The 13,748-nt window shown below is 41.5% G+C and overlaps 1 protein-coding gene across 1 annotated transcript; it reads left to right on the top strand.

The window, feature by feature from the left end:
• Window positions 1–755: 755 nt before the first annotated feature.
• Window positions 756–6,699, top strand: CCDC190 (coiled-coil domain containing 190). Its single transcript, XM_032653123.1, is given in 5 exon segments — window positions 756–828; window positions 831–932; window positions 5,700–5,823; window positions 6,104–6,674; window positions 6,676–6,699. Coding segments are annotated over 5 exon segments (894 nt in total).
• The last annotated feature ends 7,049 nt before the right edge of the window (window positions 6,700–13,748 follow it).

The raw sequence follows: 13,748 nt of genomic DNA, 5'->3' as shown, positions 1-13,748 counted from the left end.
TGCCCCAAAAGTTATTCATGTAGTTTTCATTGATCTTTATAGCAACCTGATTGAGGATTTTGTAGGGAACCTATCGTCTATTTTATTGGCAAGGAGACTGAGGCTCAGAGGAATGACTCTGTCCTCAATACTTCTGTGTGACTCTGGAAAATCATGTTACTATAGGGCTGATAAATGGAATATTGCCTGCCATAGATGTCACAGTCATCAGCGATTGCAGACACAACCGATGGTGAGCTGGTGAGCCCTGAGGATACTGGCCCCAGATAAGCTGGGGTGTATATCAAAGGAATGATTTCAGTGAGCCCAGACTCTTGTATCTTCCCATACATAGAAAAACACTAAGTTCCTTAACTTGGGATGTCTAGGTTTCTTTTATTAGCAGTAATCTTTTGTTCCTACTACCTGACCTTTGTCGCAAACTTCTACAAATCCTAGCTCTCCCCTCACCTCCTCAGAGCAGTTTTCTCAGGGTTACTTGAGATGATGCCTCCCGAGCTTGAAGTCCTAAAAATTCCTGCCAAATAAAACATAATTCTTAACTTTTAGGTTGTGAATAATATTTTAGTCAGCAGGGCAAAGTTTTCTAATAGTGTGACTTCGTCTGAGTAGGCAGCTGTGGATTCAGAAAAACACAGGATTCAAACATTGATCTTCCAGTTAAAAGTCAGGGGTCAGGTTCCCCGTTTTGCTTTATCAGGTCTGTCATGGTGCCTGGGAGAATCTTGTTCTATTGTCTCTAGACCATGAAGAGGATGGAGAGGCACATGGTCAGGGGACCACTACAGAAGCACTTTGATTTGGAGAGGGAGAACGCCAAGCAGGCTGAAGCCAAAGACTGCAGAGACTAGAGGATATCTGCCTATACCATGTGAAGTTGTTGACCAGGAAGCAGAGACGGCTCCAAAAAGAACTGTAGAGGTTGCAGCAAGGTAAGCCTTCCAGGATGGGGAGAGGCAGAGCAGGGCAGCAAGCCATCAGCTGGTTAAGGCAAGAGTAACATCCCCTACCTCATGACGAGGGCCCTTTCAGAGATCTGGACACCAAGAAAGTGAGAACTTCTGATCTCAACTTGGATTTTAGGCTGCCCACCCATCCATGTCCCTCTCTCCCTCAATTACACAGCTCCCTGGAGCAGCCCACATGCAAACCTTCTTGAGCTAACACTTCTCAGGCTCCCAGTCTTTCAAATGAGCTCTCTCTGGCTTAAAGCCTTAGTGTTCTACTTTCTTATATCTGGGTTGATTTGGTTTCACTTCTTTCCTATGCCTAGTCAACAAGCATTCATTGAGTAACTATTAATGTGCAAGTCGTCTTATGAAAAGGAAGTAAACCAAAAAAACTTCCCTGGGATTGGCGACCGTAGAGAATTGTGTAACGATGGCTGACCTCTGATAGGGCTGAGCAAGGAGCACTTGGTTGTTTTCAACACTCACCAATATGAGAGTCAGGCCCTTCCTTTCTTCTGCAGAAAGTGAATTTGTCAACTACCCTCCTTGTACTCCAAAGTATATCCACACAAGAGCTTACAGATTTTGCTTAGATTAGAAAATTTTGCACAAGCGATCGTTGTGTATTGGTACTGTGATTTCTTTGTCTTCTTAAGCCAAAGGGCAAATATTTCTGTCATTTACCCAAAGAGGCCTCTTTACTCAGAAGCTGTGAGCTCATATCCTTTGTAATAATTCCCTCCCATAAAACCTTCTGTTGCCAAAGAATAATCCTTTCCAAATGTACACATCACTTAGAAGACTATCCAATGAACATAGACTATATAGTTAAGTAGTTATAACAAGAATAATACTACTAGCTTCATACACTCGTTTCTAGTTAGTAGCTACTGATTATCACAGAAGGAAGGGCTACACAATGCTATCCAGAATCTCAGACCTTCCAACGCTGTCTACACCATTCAGTAAAAAAAGAAGGAAATAAAACTGCCTGCTCAGTGATTCCATCTTCGTCCATTAAACCATGGTGGCTAAGAATACAGACTCTGGACCCAGATTGCCAGGGTTGAAATCCTGACTCTATCACTTACCAGCTGTGAGGCCTTGGGCAGCTTACTGGACCTGTCTCTGCCTCAGTTTTCTCCAAAGTAAAATGTAAATGATGTTTCCTACCTCATAAAGTCATTTGAGGATGCAGTGAGCACTTGAAACAGTACCTAAATGCAAAATAAGTGTTTGCTCTTATCAGTCAATCAATCCTGTAAAAGACTGTTACAGGATTAAAACTCTTCTGTTTTGTTGAAAGTTGCCATAGTTATACAGTTTGTAGAAACTAGTTCTATTTTTCCCATAACAAAATAATCATATGTTAATATTCAGCATAGAATGGATCTATCTCGGTTCTTCAAAACTATGGTCCCTTCTTACTTAAGGCAGGTGCAGGAGCCCTGAAAATGATGTAGCATGTTCAAGAGGAAAGCCAAGTATCACAATTGAATGTAAAATCATTTAGGTCTCCACAGGTAATAGGTGGACACAAGACCCTATAGTAATATCCAGGCATCTGGCCTAAGAATTATTTCTAGCCTCCAGCTTTGGGTTTTAAAGAGGAGAAACTGAGCAAATAACTGAACTTCCTTGTCTGTAATAAATGGTTCAACCAAACTAGAATGAAAGGTCACAGAATGGAAAAGAATCTTAGAAGCCATTTGGTTGAATCCCACTTCAGTTCTCAAAAAGGATGCTGAAGACCAGATATCTACTCTCTCTGGGGTGTAGAAGACCAGGTCCGAGGGAGGTGGCTGTCCGTGATGACTAGAGAGTTTGCGTCAGGGACAGGTGGTATAAAAAGAGTCTGGACAAGGAGGCAGCAAACTTTAATTCAGGGGCCTCTGTCTCTATTTCCTTTAGAAAGTCACATCCTCTCTGAGCCTCAGACTTCTTGACAGTAAAACTAGGGACGAAGGAAGGAAACAACATGAATTAAGTGTCAGTATTTATCAGGCACTGTACTAGGTAATATATTCCCATGATTCACTTAATGAAATTATTATTGAGATTCAACTACAGGATACATGCCAGTTGGTGGAGTTTTTATTTTTTATAAATTTATTTATTTTACTTTTGGCTGCATTGGGTCTTCGTTGCTGCGAGTGGGCTTTCTCTAGTTGTGGCGAGCGGGGGCTACTCTTCGTTGTGGAGCACAGGCTCTAGGTGCACAGGCTTCAGTAGTTGTGGCTCGCAGGTTCTAGAGCACAGGCTCGGTAGTTGTGGCGCACGGGCTTAGTTGCTCAGCGGCATGTGGGATCTTCCTGGACCAGGGCTCGAACCCGTGTCCCCTGCATTGGCAGACGGATTCTTAACCACTGTGTCACCAGGTGGATTGTTTAAAATGCATATTCCCAGTCTTCATCTGTAGAGATTTGGATCAGTAGGTTAGGAGTTAGGCTCAAAATCCACATTTTTAAATGAGCTGACACTAAGGCAGATTATTCTGGGACAGGTGTTTTGTGGGCCAGACTTTACAAAACCCCATTACAATATCTCAGATAGACACAGGAATGCAAATATGAAAAAACATGGTCTGTGCCCTCGAGATGCTCACATTTAAATTGGAAGTTAGCCATGCTTGCAAAAAATTATCACAGAAAATACTAATTGCTAAATTAGAGTTGTTTTCAAAGTAGAACAAGAGCATGGAAAGTTTCCTATGTCTATCAAAGGGGCTCAGGTGAGATGTCCCAAAAGAGGCAGTGTATGAGCAGAATCTTAGAAGAGGAAGAGAATGAAGATGGGTGGGGTAGGGGAGTGGGCAGCTTGTCACGAGGACACGTGGCAAGGCCACTCCTGGCAGTAGGAACGGTATGTACAAAGGCGCACACATGAGAATGATTTGCTACAGGTTGCTCAACCTGCAGGGGTGTAAGGGGTGACGAGAAGGTGTAGGTGAAATGTTTACAGACAAAGCAGTGTAGGCAGTGTCTCCAATCATGAATAGCTTCATAGGTCTTGCAAGAGTTTAAATCTCACCCTACAGGGTTTGGGAGTAGAGAGATTACATGTCCACGTGTGAGAAGGATTACTCAGCTGTAATGTTTAAGGTAGACCAGATAGGAGAATTCCAGAGTGTAGGCCAGGGTGTAAAGGCGTAAACTAGGGCATTGGCCAGGTGAAAAAAAATGAGTATCTTAAGATATTTAGAAAGTGAAATTACATCTTTTTTTCAACATCTTTATTGGAGTATAATTGCTTTACAATGGTGTGTTAGTTTCTGTTTATATAACAAAGTGAATCAGCTGTACATATACATATATCCCCATATCTCCTCCCTCTTGCGTCTCCCTCCCTCCCACCCTCTCTATTCCACCCTTCTAGGTGGACACAAAGCATGGAGCTGATCTCCCTATGCCATGCGGCTGCTTCCCACCAAATTACATCTTAAGTGGACCAGCATTTCGAGATATTTAAATGGGGAATTGTCAGAGCTTTATGATTAATTATATGTTCAACGTAAAGAAAACCAGAGTCAAGAATATACTGCCTGGCACAAAGTAGGCACTCAAACATCCTTGTTAAGTTGGATAACTAGATGGACACACACACACACACACACACACACACACACACACACTCAAGAAGACAACAGAAGAAGAGCGACCCCAAAAGGACTATCTCTTGCCTTGACTACCTCACCAAGAAGTTATTTGATGAAAGAATATTGGGAGTTTAATGTAAATTCTAGGCCCTTTATCTGGTCATAAGTCCTCTGCCTGGTGCCTACTAACCCACGTAGATTTAGGGAACTCACTCCCATTACAGCAAACTAGTGCAAGACTTTCAACTCTAAGTGACCAACTCATGAGATGTCTTAAAAACAAACCGGGTCTTCTACAGCAGCTATGACTACAAGATGCTGAAACATTAACTCAAAGAGCAACAAACTCACTTACTCATGGTCGGCAATTGCAACTCTTGGCTCAGGTGGGTAGGAGGTCACATAATTGAGGTGAATGAAACAATAGGGCACCAGCTCTGTGTATCACTCACACCCAGTCATTTTCTTTTGAAAACACCATGCTTGCCAAATAAAACATTCAGACAAAACCTCCATGGGCCAAGTCCGTTTAAACCTCTGACCTTGGTGTTTCTAAATCCTCTTTCACATATTTGAGGTAAACATTGGGGAACTGCTTTAGGTTTTTCTGTTTCCATTCATCATGCCAGATCAGCCTATTTTGTAATGTGATCCAATGGTATTCATACACTCTTTCTCCGCCCAGAGAACTAGCTTCGATCATTCTTTTCCTTCTTCTGTTACTGTATTCGTTTTTTAGGGCTACCCTAACAAAGCACCACAAACTGGGTGGCTTAAGCAACAGAAGTGTCTTCTCACATTTCTGGAGGCTTGAAGTCGAAAATCAAGAGTCGGTTCCTTCTGAAGGCTGGGAAAGAAGGATCTGTTCCAGGCCACCCTCTTTGGCTTGTCGATGGCCATCTTCTTCCTGTGCCTCTTCCCATCACCTTCCCCCTATCTGAGTCTCTGTGTCCAAATTTCTCTTTATTATAAGGACACCAGTCATATTGGGCTAGGGCTCACCCTAATGACCTCATCTTAACTTGATTATCTCTGTAAAGGGCCTGTCTCCAAATAAGGTCACATTCTGAAGTACTGGGGATTAGGACGTCTACATATGACATTTGGGGAGGTTACAATTCAACCCATAACACCTATTAATTAACTCAAAACAGATATCATCAAGAAAATGTTCTCCTCTTACTTTGAGAAGGGAAGTCAAAAGAGACCAGAAGATGTTCTTATGTTCTCATCACAGGGAGGACAGAAGCACAGGGTTCTACAGGCTAATAAATTTAGGTAAGAAAATGCTTACTAAACTCATGGATATGGCTTCTTCCCAAATGACCTCGTTACATCGTCCTCTCCCTGAGAAAGTGCTGCCTTTTTCTTCTTAAGGAAAGAGCCATTCCTCCACGTTGTTACCACCCATTCTCACCCTTCACGCTCTTCCCACCCACTTTATTACCTCACCTAATACCACACTGAAAGGGGCCATGGTCTAATAACTTGAAAATGCTAAATATGAGCCTCTTCATCTGTTTTCAGAGACCTTTCTTCTTTGTACCTCCTTTCCCAGAGCACTGACGACAAAGACGATCCAAGAAATATACAAAACCAAGTCCCAGATGCCTCCTTTCCATCACACTGGTCCCAAGGACCCCATGAAAAGCAAAAGGCAGTCGCTATCTCAAAATCACAGAACTTCCCACTTTATAGAAGAGAAGCCGCAAGCCCAAGAGAAATATTCTATAAACCCACTGAAGGGCAAAGACTCCAACAAGGGCATCTCTCTTCTATGTCAAGATCAAGACGTCTCCACTCACACCCTAGACCAAGGCCCCAGTTCCAGCCCAGCTGGTGGTAGCAGAATGGCACACGGCGATGAGACCAGATCAAATGATGCCAACAAAAGGCCAGACCACACCACTGGGAAACAAATTCCCCTGAATCCCATGGAATGTGGAGGGAACTTCAAAGGCGAGCCCAAAACATCAACCTATTCAGAGTTGTTTGCAAAGGCCAGAAACACTCACTACCTCCGGCACCAGGTCCCGCCTGAGTCTGAGAGATTGCTTAGCATTGGGGAGATCTCTGGGCACAAGGAATCCTCACAGTACAGAGCAGAAAAGGGCTGTAGAAACAGGGTGACCATCTAAGTTACTTCCTCTCTAACCATCTAACATATCCTCACAATAACATATGCTATAATCACTAAATAAAAGTATTTGTCAAACAACTGTAGCAAGCAATACATATATATATATGCAATACATATGTGTGTGTGTGTGTGTGTGTGTGTATATACTTTTTTCTTAAAACCTAGTTTTTTGTCCTTTTATGAGAATACAATCTTTCACTGAATGAGCAATGTTAGCATGAAAAATGAAGGGAGAGATGAATCTTCCGAAACCATTTTAAGCAACGTACACACGTTGCTAATATCATCAAAATTATGAATCTACATTGATGTCTAGAGTTTTCCTGAAAGGTAAAATATTACGGATCCTGTTTACATTTGCCACCCTTTTCTTATAGGAGATTCTTATGGTGCCACCTGCTGGCCAAATGGCGTGGCTCTTCTGTTTGTTTTAGTTTCACATATAAAGGTAAGAATAGAAACTCAATTGAAAATATGTACATAATATGGTCTATAAATAAAAACTCCTCTCCCACCACAGCTCTGTGCTCTTTTTTGAAGCCCTTTCCTTTCTGCTTTTATTTCCAGATAGCTCCATTTTGGTTTTCTCATTCCCACTTTCTTTTTTTCTAACATCTTTATTGGAGTATAATTGTTTTACAATGGTGTGTTAGTTTCTGCTTTATAACAAAGTGAATCAGCTATACATATACATGTATCCCCATATCTCCTCCCTCTTGCATCTCTCTCCCACTCTCCCTCATTCCCACTTTCAACCTGCTCTTATCAAACTTTTTGGATGCTAAAAAATGAATAATGAACAGTTTATAAGAAATATGTCCCCTCTAACATTTTCTTCCAAGAAGCAAAGCAGTGGGGGAAAGCAGGTCAGGGGCAACAAAACTGACTGATGAATACCTAATTTATTTACACCAGCCACGACTGTGCTGGCAGGAACAGGAACACCCAGGGTGGAGTAACTCCTTCGCAAACTTCCCAGTCCTTTATTGTGTGTTCTTTCTCCTTGTATATCTCCACTACAATCACTCCTCAAGGGTGAGTTCTCAAAATGATTCACCCCACTTCTAAATGGGTCTTTTCTCTGTGCTGGCCATAACTTCAGAACAGGGTCATTGCCAAGGCAGCAAGGACCTGGCCTCATCCTAGTCCCCTCCTCCACTTGATTAATCGCCCCTGTTCCAAGTACACCTCAGTCTCATGAACTTGAGAAATAAGCATTCTGCACGCTCCTTCTTGTTATCCTGCTTGTATCTTCAGATATCTGATGGACCCAGATCTGCCTGTATCTCTAACTCCAAAATTTTATACATTCTATTTCAAATGACATTTCATGAATTGCAACAAAATTGTGCATTTACAAATCTTCTAACATCATAGATTTTATTCTTATCATTTAGTCTAATACATTTCCTTCTTCAATATGATGGATACAATACTTTTATTGATACAACTCAACACAACCAGAGGGAAAGCTGTTGCATGGGTCCTTGCTTGTCCTAACCCATTAAATTCTATAGAACAGTTTAAATCCTTAATCTTCACAAGCCACACTGAGCTCCAGGATAGCTCTCACCCAATCAGCTTAAAGTCATTCATTCATACCAGAGGTCTCATCTGGGGATAGATGTGCTCCCCAAAAGACATTTGATAATGTCCAGAGATATGTTTGGTTGTCACAACCCAGGTGAGGGGGGTAAAAGACCCTGACCTAGAGACAGTAGCACTGACATATATACACTACCAAATGTAAAATAGATAGCTAGTGGGAAACAGCTGCATAGCACAGGGAGATCGGCTTGGTGCTGTGTGACCACCTAGAGGGGTAGGATAAGGAGGGTTGGAGGGAGATGCAAGAGGGAGGGGATATGGGGATATATGTATACATATAGCTGATTCACTTTGTTATACAGCAGAAACTAACACAACATTGTAAAGCAATTATCCTCCAATAAAGACATAAAAAAAAAAGAAAAGAGAGAGAGAGAGAGATAAAATATAAAAGACCCTGACCTATAGACCATTGTATTAAACTTTGCAAAACCCTCTAAGGTAGGAAAATCAGTGAGATATTTCTCTCATTTTATAGGAAAGAAAAAATGAGGCTCACAATAAGTAAAATGACTCTCTCTATACCAGAATGTGAATGAGAAACAAAGTCCAGAATTCTGCTTTCCTGTATTATCCTTTTCTCTCAATGAGAAGGGGGGACAACACAATGTCCAATGGCTTATGCCCTCCTTTTCAGCTATGAAATACTTGTCAACTCTATAAATAAAAATCTTTAACAATAAAAATTAGAAAGAAATGGTAAAAAGGAAAACTTCATACTTTGATTTTGAGGGAACGTGACTTTTTTTTTTAATATTCATTCATTTATTCAAAGATGTATTGAGGAGAGACAATGTCTTCTCCATTTACTCCTACATGAGGAAAATCAGGTTTTCACCTCGTTACCTGAACTTACCCAATGGGGAGGGAATTCACTTTTCACCTGGAGGCAGAGGCTTCTGGGAACTCTGAGGTGGTGACAGCCTCTCACCCAGAGCCCCAAAATTCTGAAGACAACTGGGGGGGACCCTGAAGGTTCTCACGGTCCTCAGTGTGGAGTAAGATTGGGTAAGTTGCTACCAGTGACACTGGAGGGACCAACCCTTCTGAGGGTGAAACAGCCCTGAAGGCAAAGCCCAAGGCATCGTACCTGGGGGGAGAATTTTGCCTCCACACCAAAAGCACTAGGGCAGTTGAAGCCTAGATCCAGTTCAAACAGAAGTCAACAGCAGCATATCACCAACGACAGCCAGCATAGCAAGGAACCGCTGCCCAGAAGAGGGAAGACCAAGAGGTGTGAACTGTTGCCTGAGCCACTGCCTTCCCTCACCCCATCTGCATCCCTGGGGCATTGAGGGCAGAACGAGCAAGACAGAGGAGGCTGAGGCAAACTGCAATAGAACAGGAGCTCACTGGGGTGGGGAAGATGGACTTTATACCAGACAAGGGTCATAAATAAAAATACCTGAATGTGGCTGAAAAAATATCAACCAGAAATAAAACTTTTAAAATGGAAATGACTGGAAGTTATTGGATCAGATTGAGATAGTATTAAACAAAGTTAGTAGCAGTTACTGGGAGAAAAATGAAACCCACCCCAGGTTTATACCTCACCAAGCTGAGATTTCTCAATCTAATCTATGTGGAGAGGCACTGTGCTAAGAAACATTAACTACAGTCACACCTCGGAGATATTTCAGTGTGGTTCCAGACCACCACAATAAATCAAATATCAAAATAAAGTGAGTCGTGACTTCCCTGGCAGTCCAGTGATTAAGGCTATGTGCTTCCAATGCAGGGAGTGTGAGTTCGATCCCTGGTCTGGGAATGAAGATCCCACCTGCTGCATGGCGTGGCCAAAACATTAAAAAAAAAAAAAAAAAAAAAAAAAGTTTAAAATAAAAGAATAAAGTGAGTCACATGAATTTTTCGGTTTCCCAGTGCATATAAAAGTTACATTTACTAGGGCTTCCCTGGTGGCGCAGTGGTTGGGAGTCCGCCTGCCGATGCAGGGGACATGGGTTCGTGTCCCAGTCCGGGAGGATCCCGCATGCCGCGGCAGCGGCTGGGCCCGTGAGCCATGGCCGCTGGGCCTGCGCGTCCGGAGCCTGTGCTCCGCAACGGGAGAGGCCACAGCAGTGGGGGGCCCGCGTATCGCAAAAAAAAAAAAAAAAAAAAAAAAAAAAGTTACATTTACTATATTGTAGTCTATTAAGTGTACAACAGCATTATGTCTAAAAAAACAATGTTCTAATTTCATTCTTTTACATGTAGCTGTCCACTTTTCCCAGCACCACTTATTGAAGAGGCTGTCTTTTCTCCACTGTATATTTTTGCCTCCTTTATCATAGATAAGGTGACCATATATGCGTGGGTTTATCTCTGGGCTTTCTATCCTGTTCCATTGATCTATCTTTCTGCTTTTGTGCCAGTACCATACTCTCTTGATTACTGTAGCCTTGTAGTGTAGTCTGAAGTCAGGGAGCCTGATTCCTCCAGCTCCATTTTTCTTTCTCAAGATTGCTTTGGCTATTTGGGGTCTTTTGTGCTTCCATACAAATTGTGAAATTTTTTGTTCTAGTTCTGTGAAAAATGCCAGTGGTAGTTTGATAGGGATTGCAATAAACCTGTACATTGCTTTGGGTAGTACAGTCATTTTCACATGGATTCTAATTCTAATTCTTCTAATCTAAGAACATGGCATATCTCTCCATCTGTTTGTATTATCTTTAATTTTTTCTTTTTTTTTTTGCGGTATGCAGGCCTCTCACTGTTGTGGCCTCTCCCATTGTGGAGCGCAGGCTCAGCAGCCATGGCTCAAGGGCCCAGCCGCTCCGCGGCATATGGGATCTTCCCGGACCTGGGCACAAACCCGTGTCCCCTGCATCGTCAGGCAGACTCTCAACCCCTGCACCACCAGGGAAGCCCCATGTTTAATTTCTTTCATCAGTGTCTTATAGTTTTCTGCATACAGGTCTGTTACATAGGCAGAACACTCTATGGTGTAAATCACAGCAAAATCCTTTTTGACCTACCTCCTAGAGAAATGGAAATAAAAACAAAAATAAACAAATGGGACCTAATGAAACTTCAAAGCTTTTGCACAGCAAAGGAAACCATAAAGAAGACCAAAAGACAGCCCTCAGACTAGGAGAAGATATTTGCATATGAAGCAACTGAAAAAGGATTAACCTCCAAAATATACAAGCAGCTCATGCAGTTCAATATCAAAAAAACAAACAACCCAATCCAAAAATGGGCAGAAGACCTAAAAAGACATTTCTCCAAAGAAGATATACAGATGGCCAACAAACACATGAAAGAATGCTCAACATCACTAATCATTAGAGAAATGCAAATCAAAACTACAATGAGATATCATCTCACACCTGTCAGAATGACCATCATCAAAAAATCTAGAAACAATGAATGCTGGAGAGGGTGTGGAGAAAAGGGAACCCTCTTGCACTGCTGGTGGGAATGTGAATTGGTACAGCCACTATGGAGAACAGTATTGAGGTTCCTTAAAAAACTATAAATAGCACTATCATATGACCCAGCAATCCCACTACTGGGCATATACCCTGAGAAAACCATAATTCAAAAAGAGTCATGTACCAAACTGTTCATTGCAGCTCTATTTACAATAGCCCAGAGATGGAAACAACCTAAGTGTCCATCATCGGATGAATGGATAAAGAAGATGTGGCACATATATACAATGGAATATTACTCAGCCATAAAAAGAAACGAAATTGAGTTATTTGTAGTGAGGTGGATGGACCTAGAGTCTGTCATACAGAGTGAAGTAAGTCAGAAAGAGAAAGACAAATACCATATGCTAACACATATATATGGAATTTAAGAAAAGAAAAATATCATGAAGAACGTAGGGGTAAGACAGGAATAAAGACACAGATCTACTAGAGAATGGACTTGAGGATATGGGGAAGGGGAAGGGTAAGCTGTGACAAAGCGAGTGAGAGGCATGGACATATATACACTACAAAACGTAAGGTAGATAGCTAGTGGGAAGCAGCTGCATAGCACAGGGAGATCAGCTCGGTGCTTTGTGACCACCTGGAGGGTTGGGATAGGGAGAGTGGGAGGGAGGGAAATGCAAGAGGGAAGAGATATGGGAACATATGTATATGTATAACTGATTCACTTTGCTATGAAGCAGAAACTAACACACCATTGTATTGCAATTATACTCCAATAAAGATGTAAAAAACCAAAAAAACAAAAGTGGGCAGAAGACCTAAACAGACATTTCTCCAAAGAAGATATACAGATGGCCAACAAACATATGCAAGGTTGCTCAACATTACTAATCATTATAGAAATGCAAATCAAAACTACAGTGAGATATCACCTCACACCAGTCAGAATGGCCATCATCAAAAGGTCTACAAACAATGAATGCTGGAGAGGGTGTGGAGAAAAGGGAACCCTCTTACACTGCTGGTGGGAATGTAAATTGATACAGTCATTATGGAGAACAGTATGGAGGTCCTTAAAATACTAAAAATAGAAATGTCATATGACCCAGCACTCCCACTACTGGGCATATACCCTGAGAAAACCATAATTCAAAAAGAGACATGTACCACAATGTTCATTGCAGCACTACTTACAATAGCCAGGACATGGAAGCAACCTAAGTGCCCATCAGCAGATGAATGGATAAAGATGTGTTGCATATATACAAAGGAATATTACTCTGCCATAAAAAGAAACAAATTGAGTTATTTGTAGTGAGGTGGATGGACCTAGAGTCTGTCATACAGAGTGAAGTAAGTCAGAAAGAGAGAAACAAATACAGTATGCTAACACATATCTATGGAATCTAAAAAAAAAAAAAAAAGGTTCTGATGAACCTAGGAGCAGGACAAGGAGTAAGTAAAGATGCAGACGTAGAGAATGGACTTGAGGGCATGGGGAGGGGGAAGGGTAAGCTGGGACAAAGTGAGAGAGTAGCATTGACATTTATACACTACCAAATGTAAAACAGATAGCTAGTGGGAAGCAGCCGCATAGCACAGGGAGATCAGCTCGGTGCTTTGTGACCACCTACAGGGGTGGGATAGGGAGGGTGGTAGGGATACGCAAAAGGGAGAGGATATGGGGATATATGTATACGTATAGCTGATTCATTTTGTTATACAGCAGAAACTAACACAACATTGTAAAGCAACTATACTCCAATAAAGACGTTAAATATATATATATATATATATATATATACTTGAAGCAAATAAAATATTATTAACCTTCAAAAAAATGTACATAACTTAAAAATATTTTATCGCTAAAAAAAGTCAAGGCTATTGTAATAGTAACATCATAGATCACCAATAACAGATCAACAAAACAAATATAATAATAATGAAAAAGTCTGAAATATCACGAGAATGCCAAAATGTGACACAGAGATAGGAAGTAAACAAATGCACCCACAGACTTGCTCAACGCTGAGTTGCCGCTAACTTTCTATTTGTAAAGATGCAATATC

The sequence above is a fragment of the Phocoena sinus genome, chromosome 1 (assembly GCF_008692025.1).
Source record: "Phocoena sinus isolate mPhoSin1 chromosome 1, mPhoSin1.pri, whole genome shotgun sequence".
NCBI classification, from domain to species: Eukaryota; Metazoa; Chordata; class Mammalia; order Artiodactyla; family Phocoenidae; genus Phocoena; species Phocoena sinus.
Note: the sequence above shows the minus strand (reverse complement) of the source record. Positions and strands in the feature narration are given on the sequence as shown.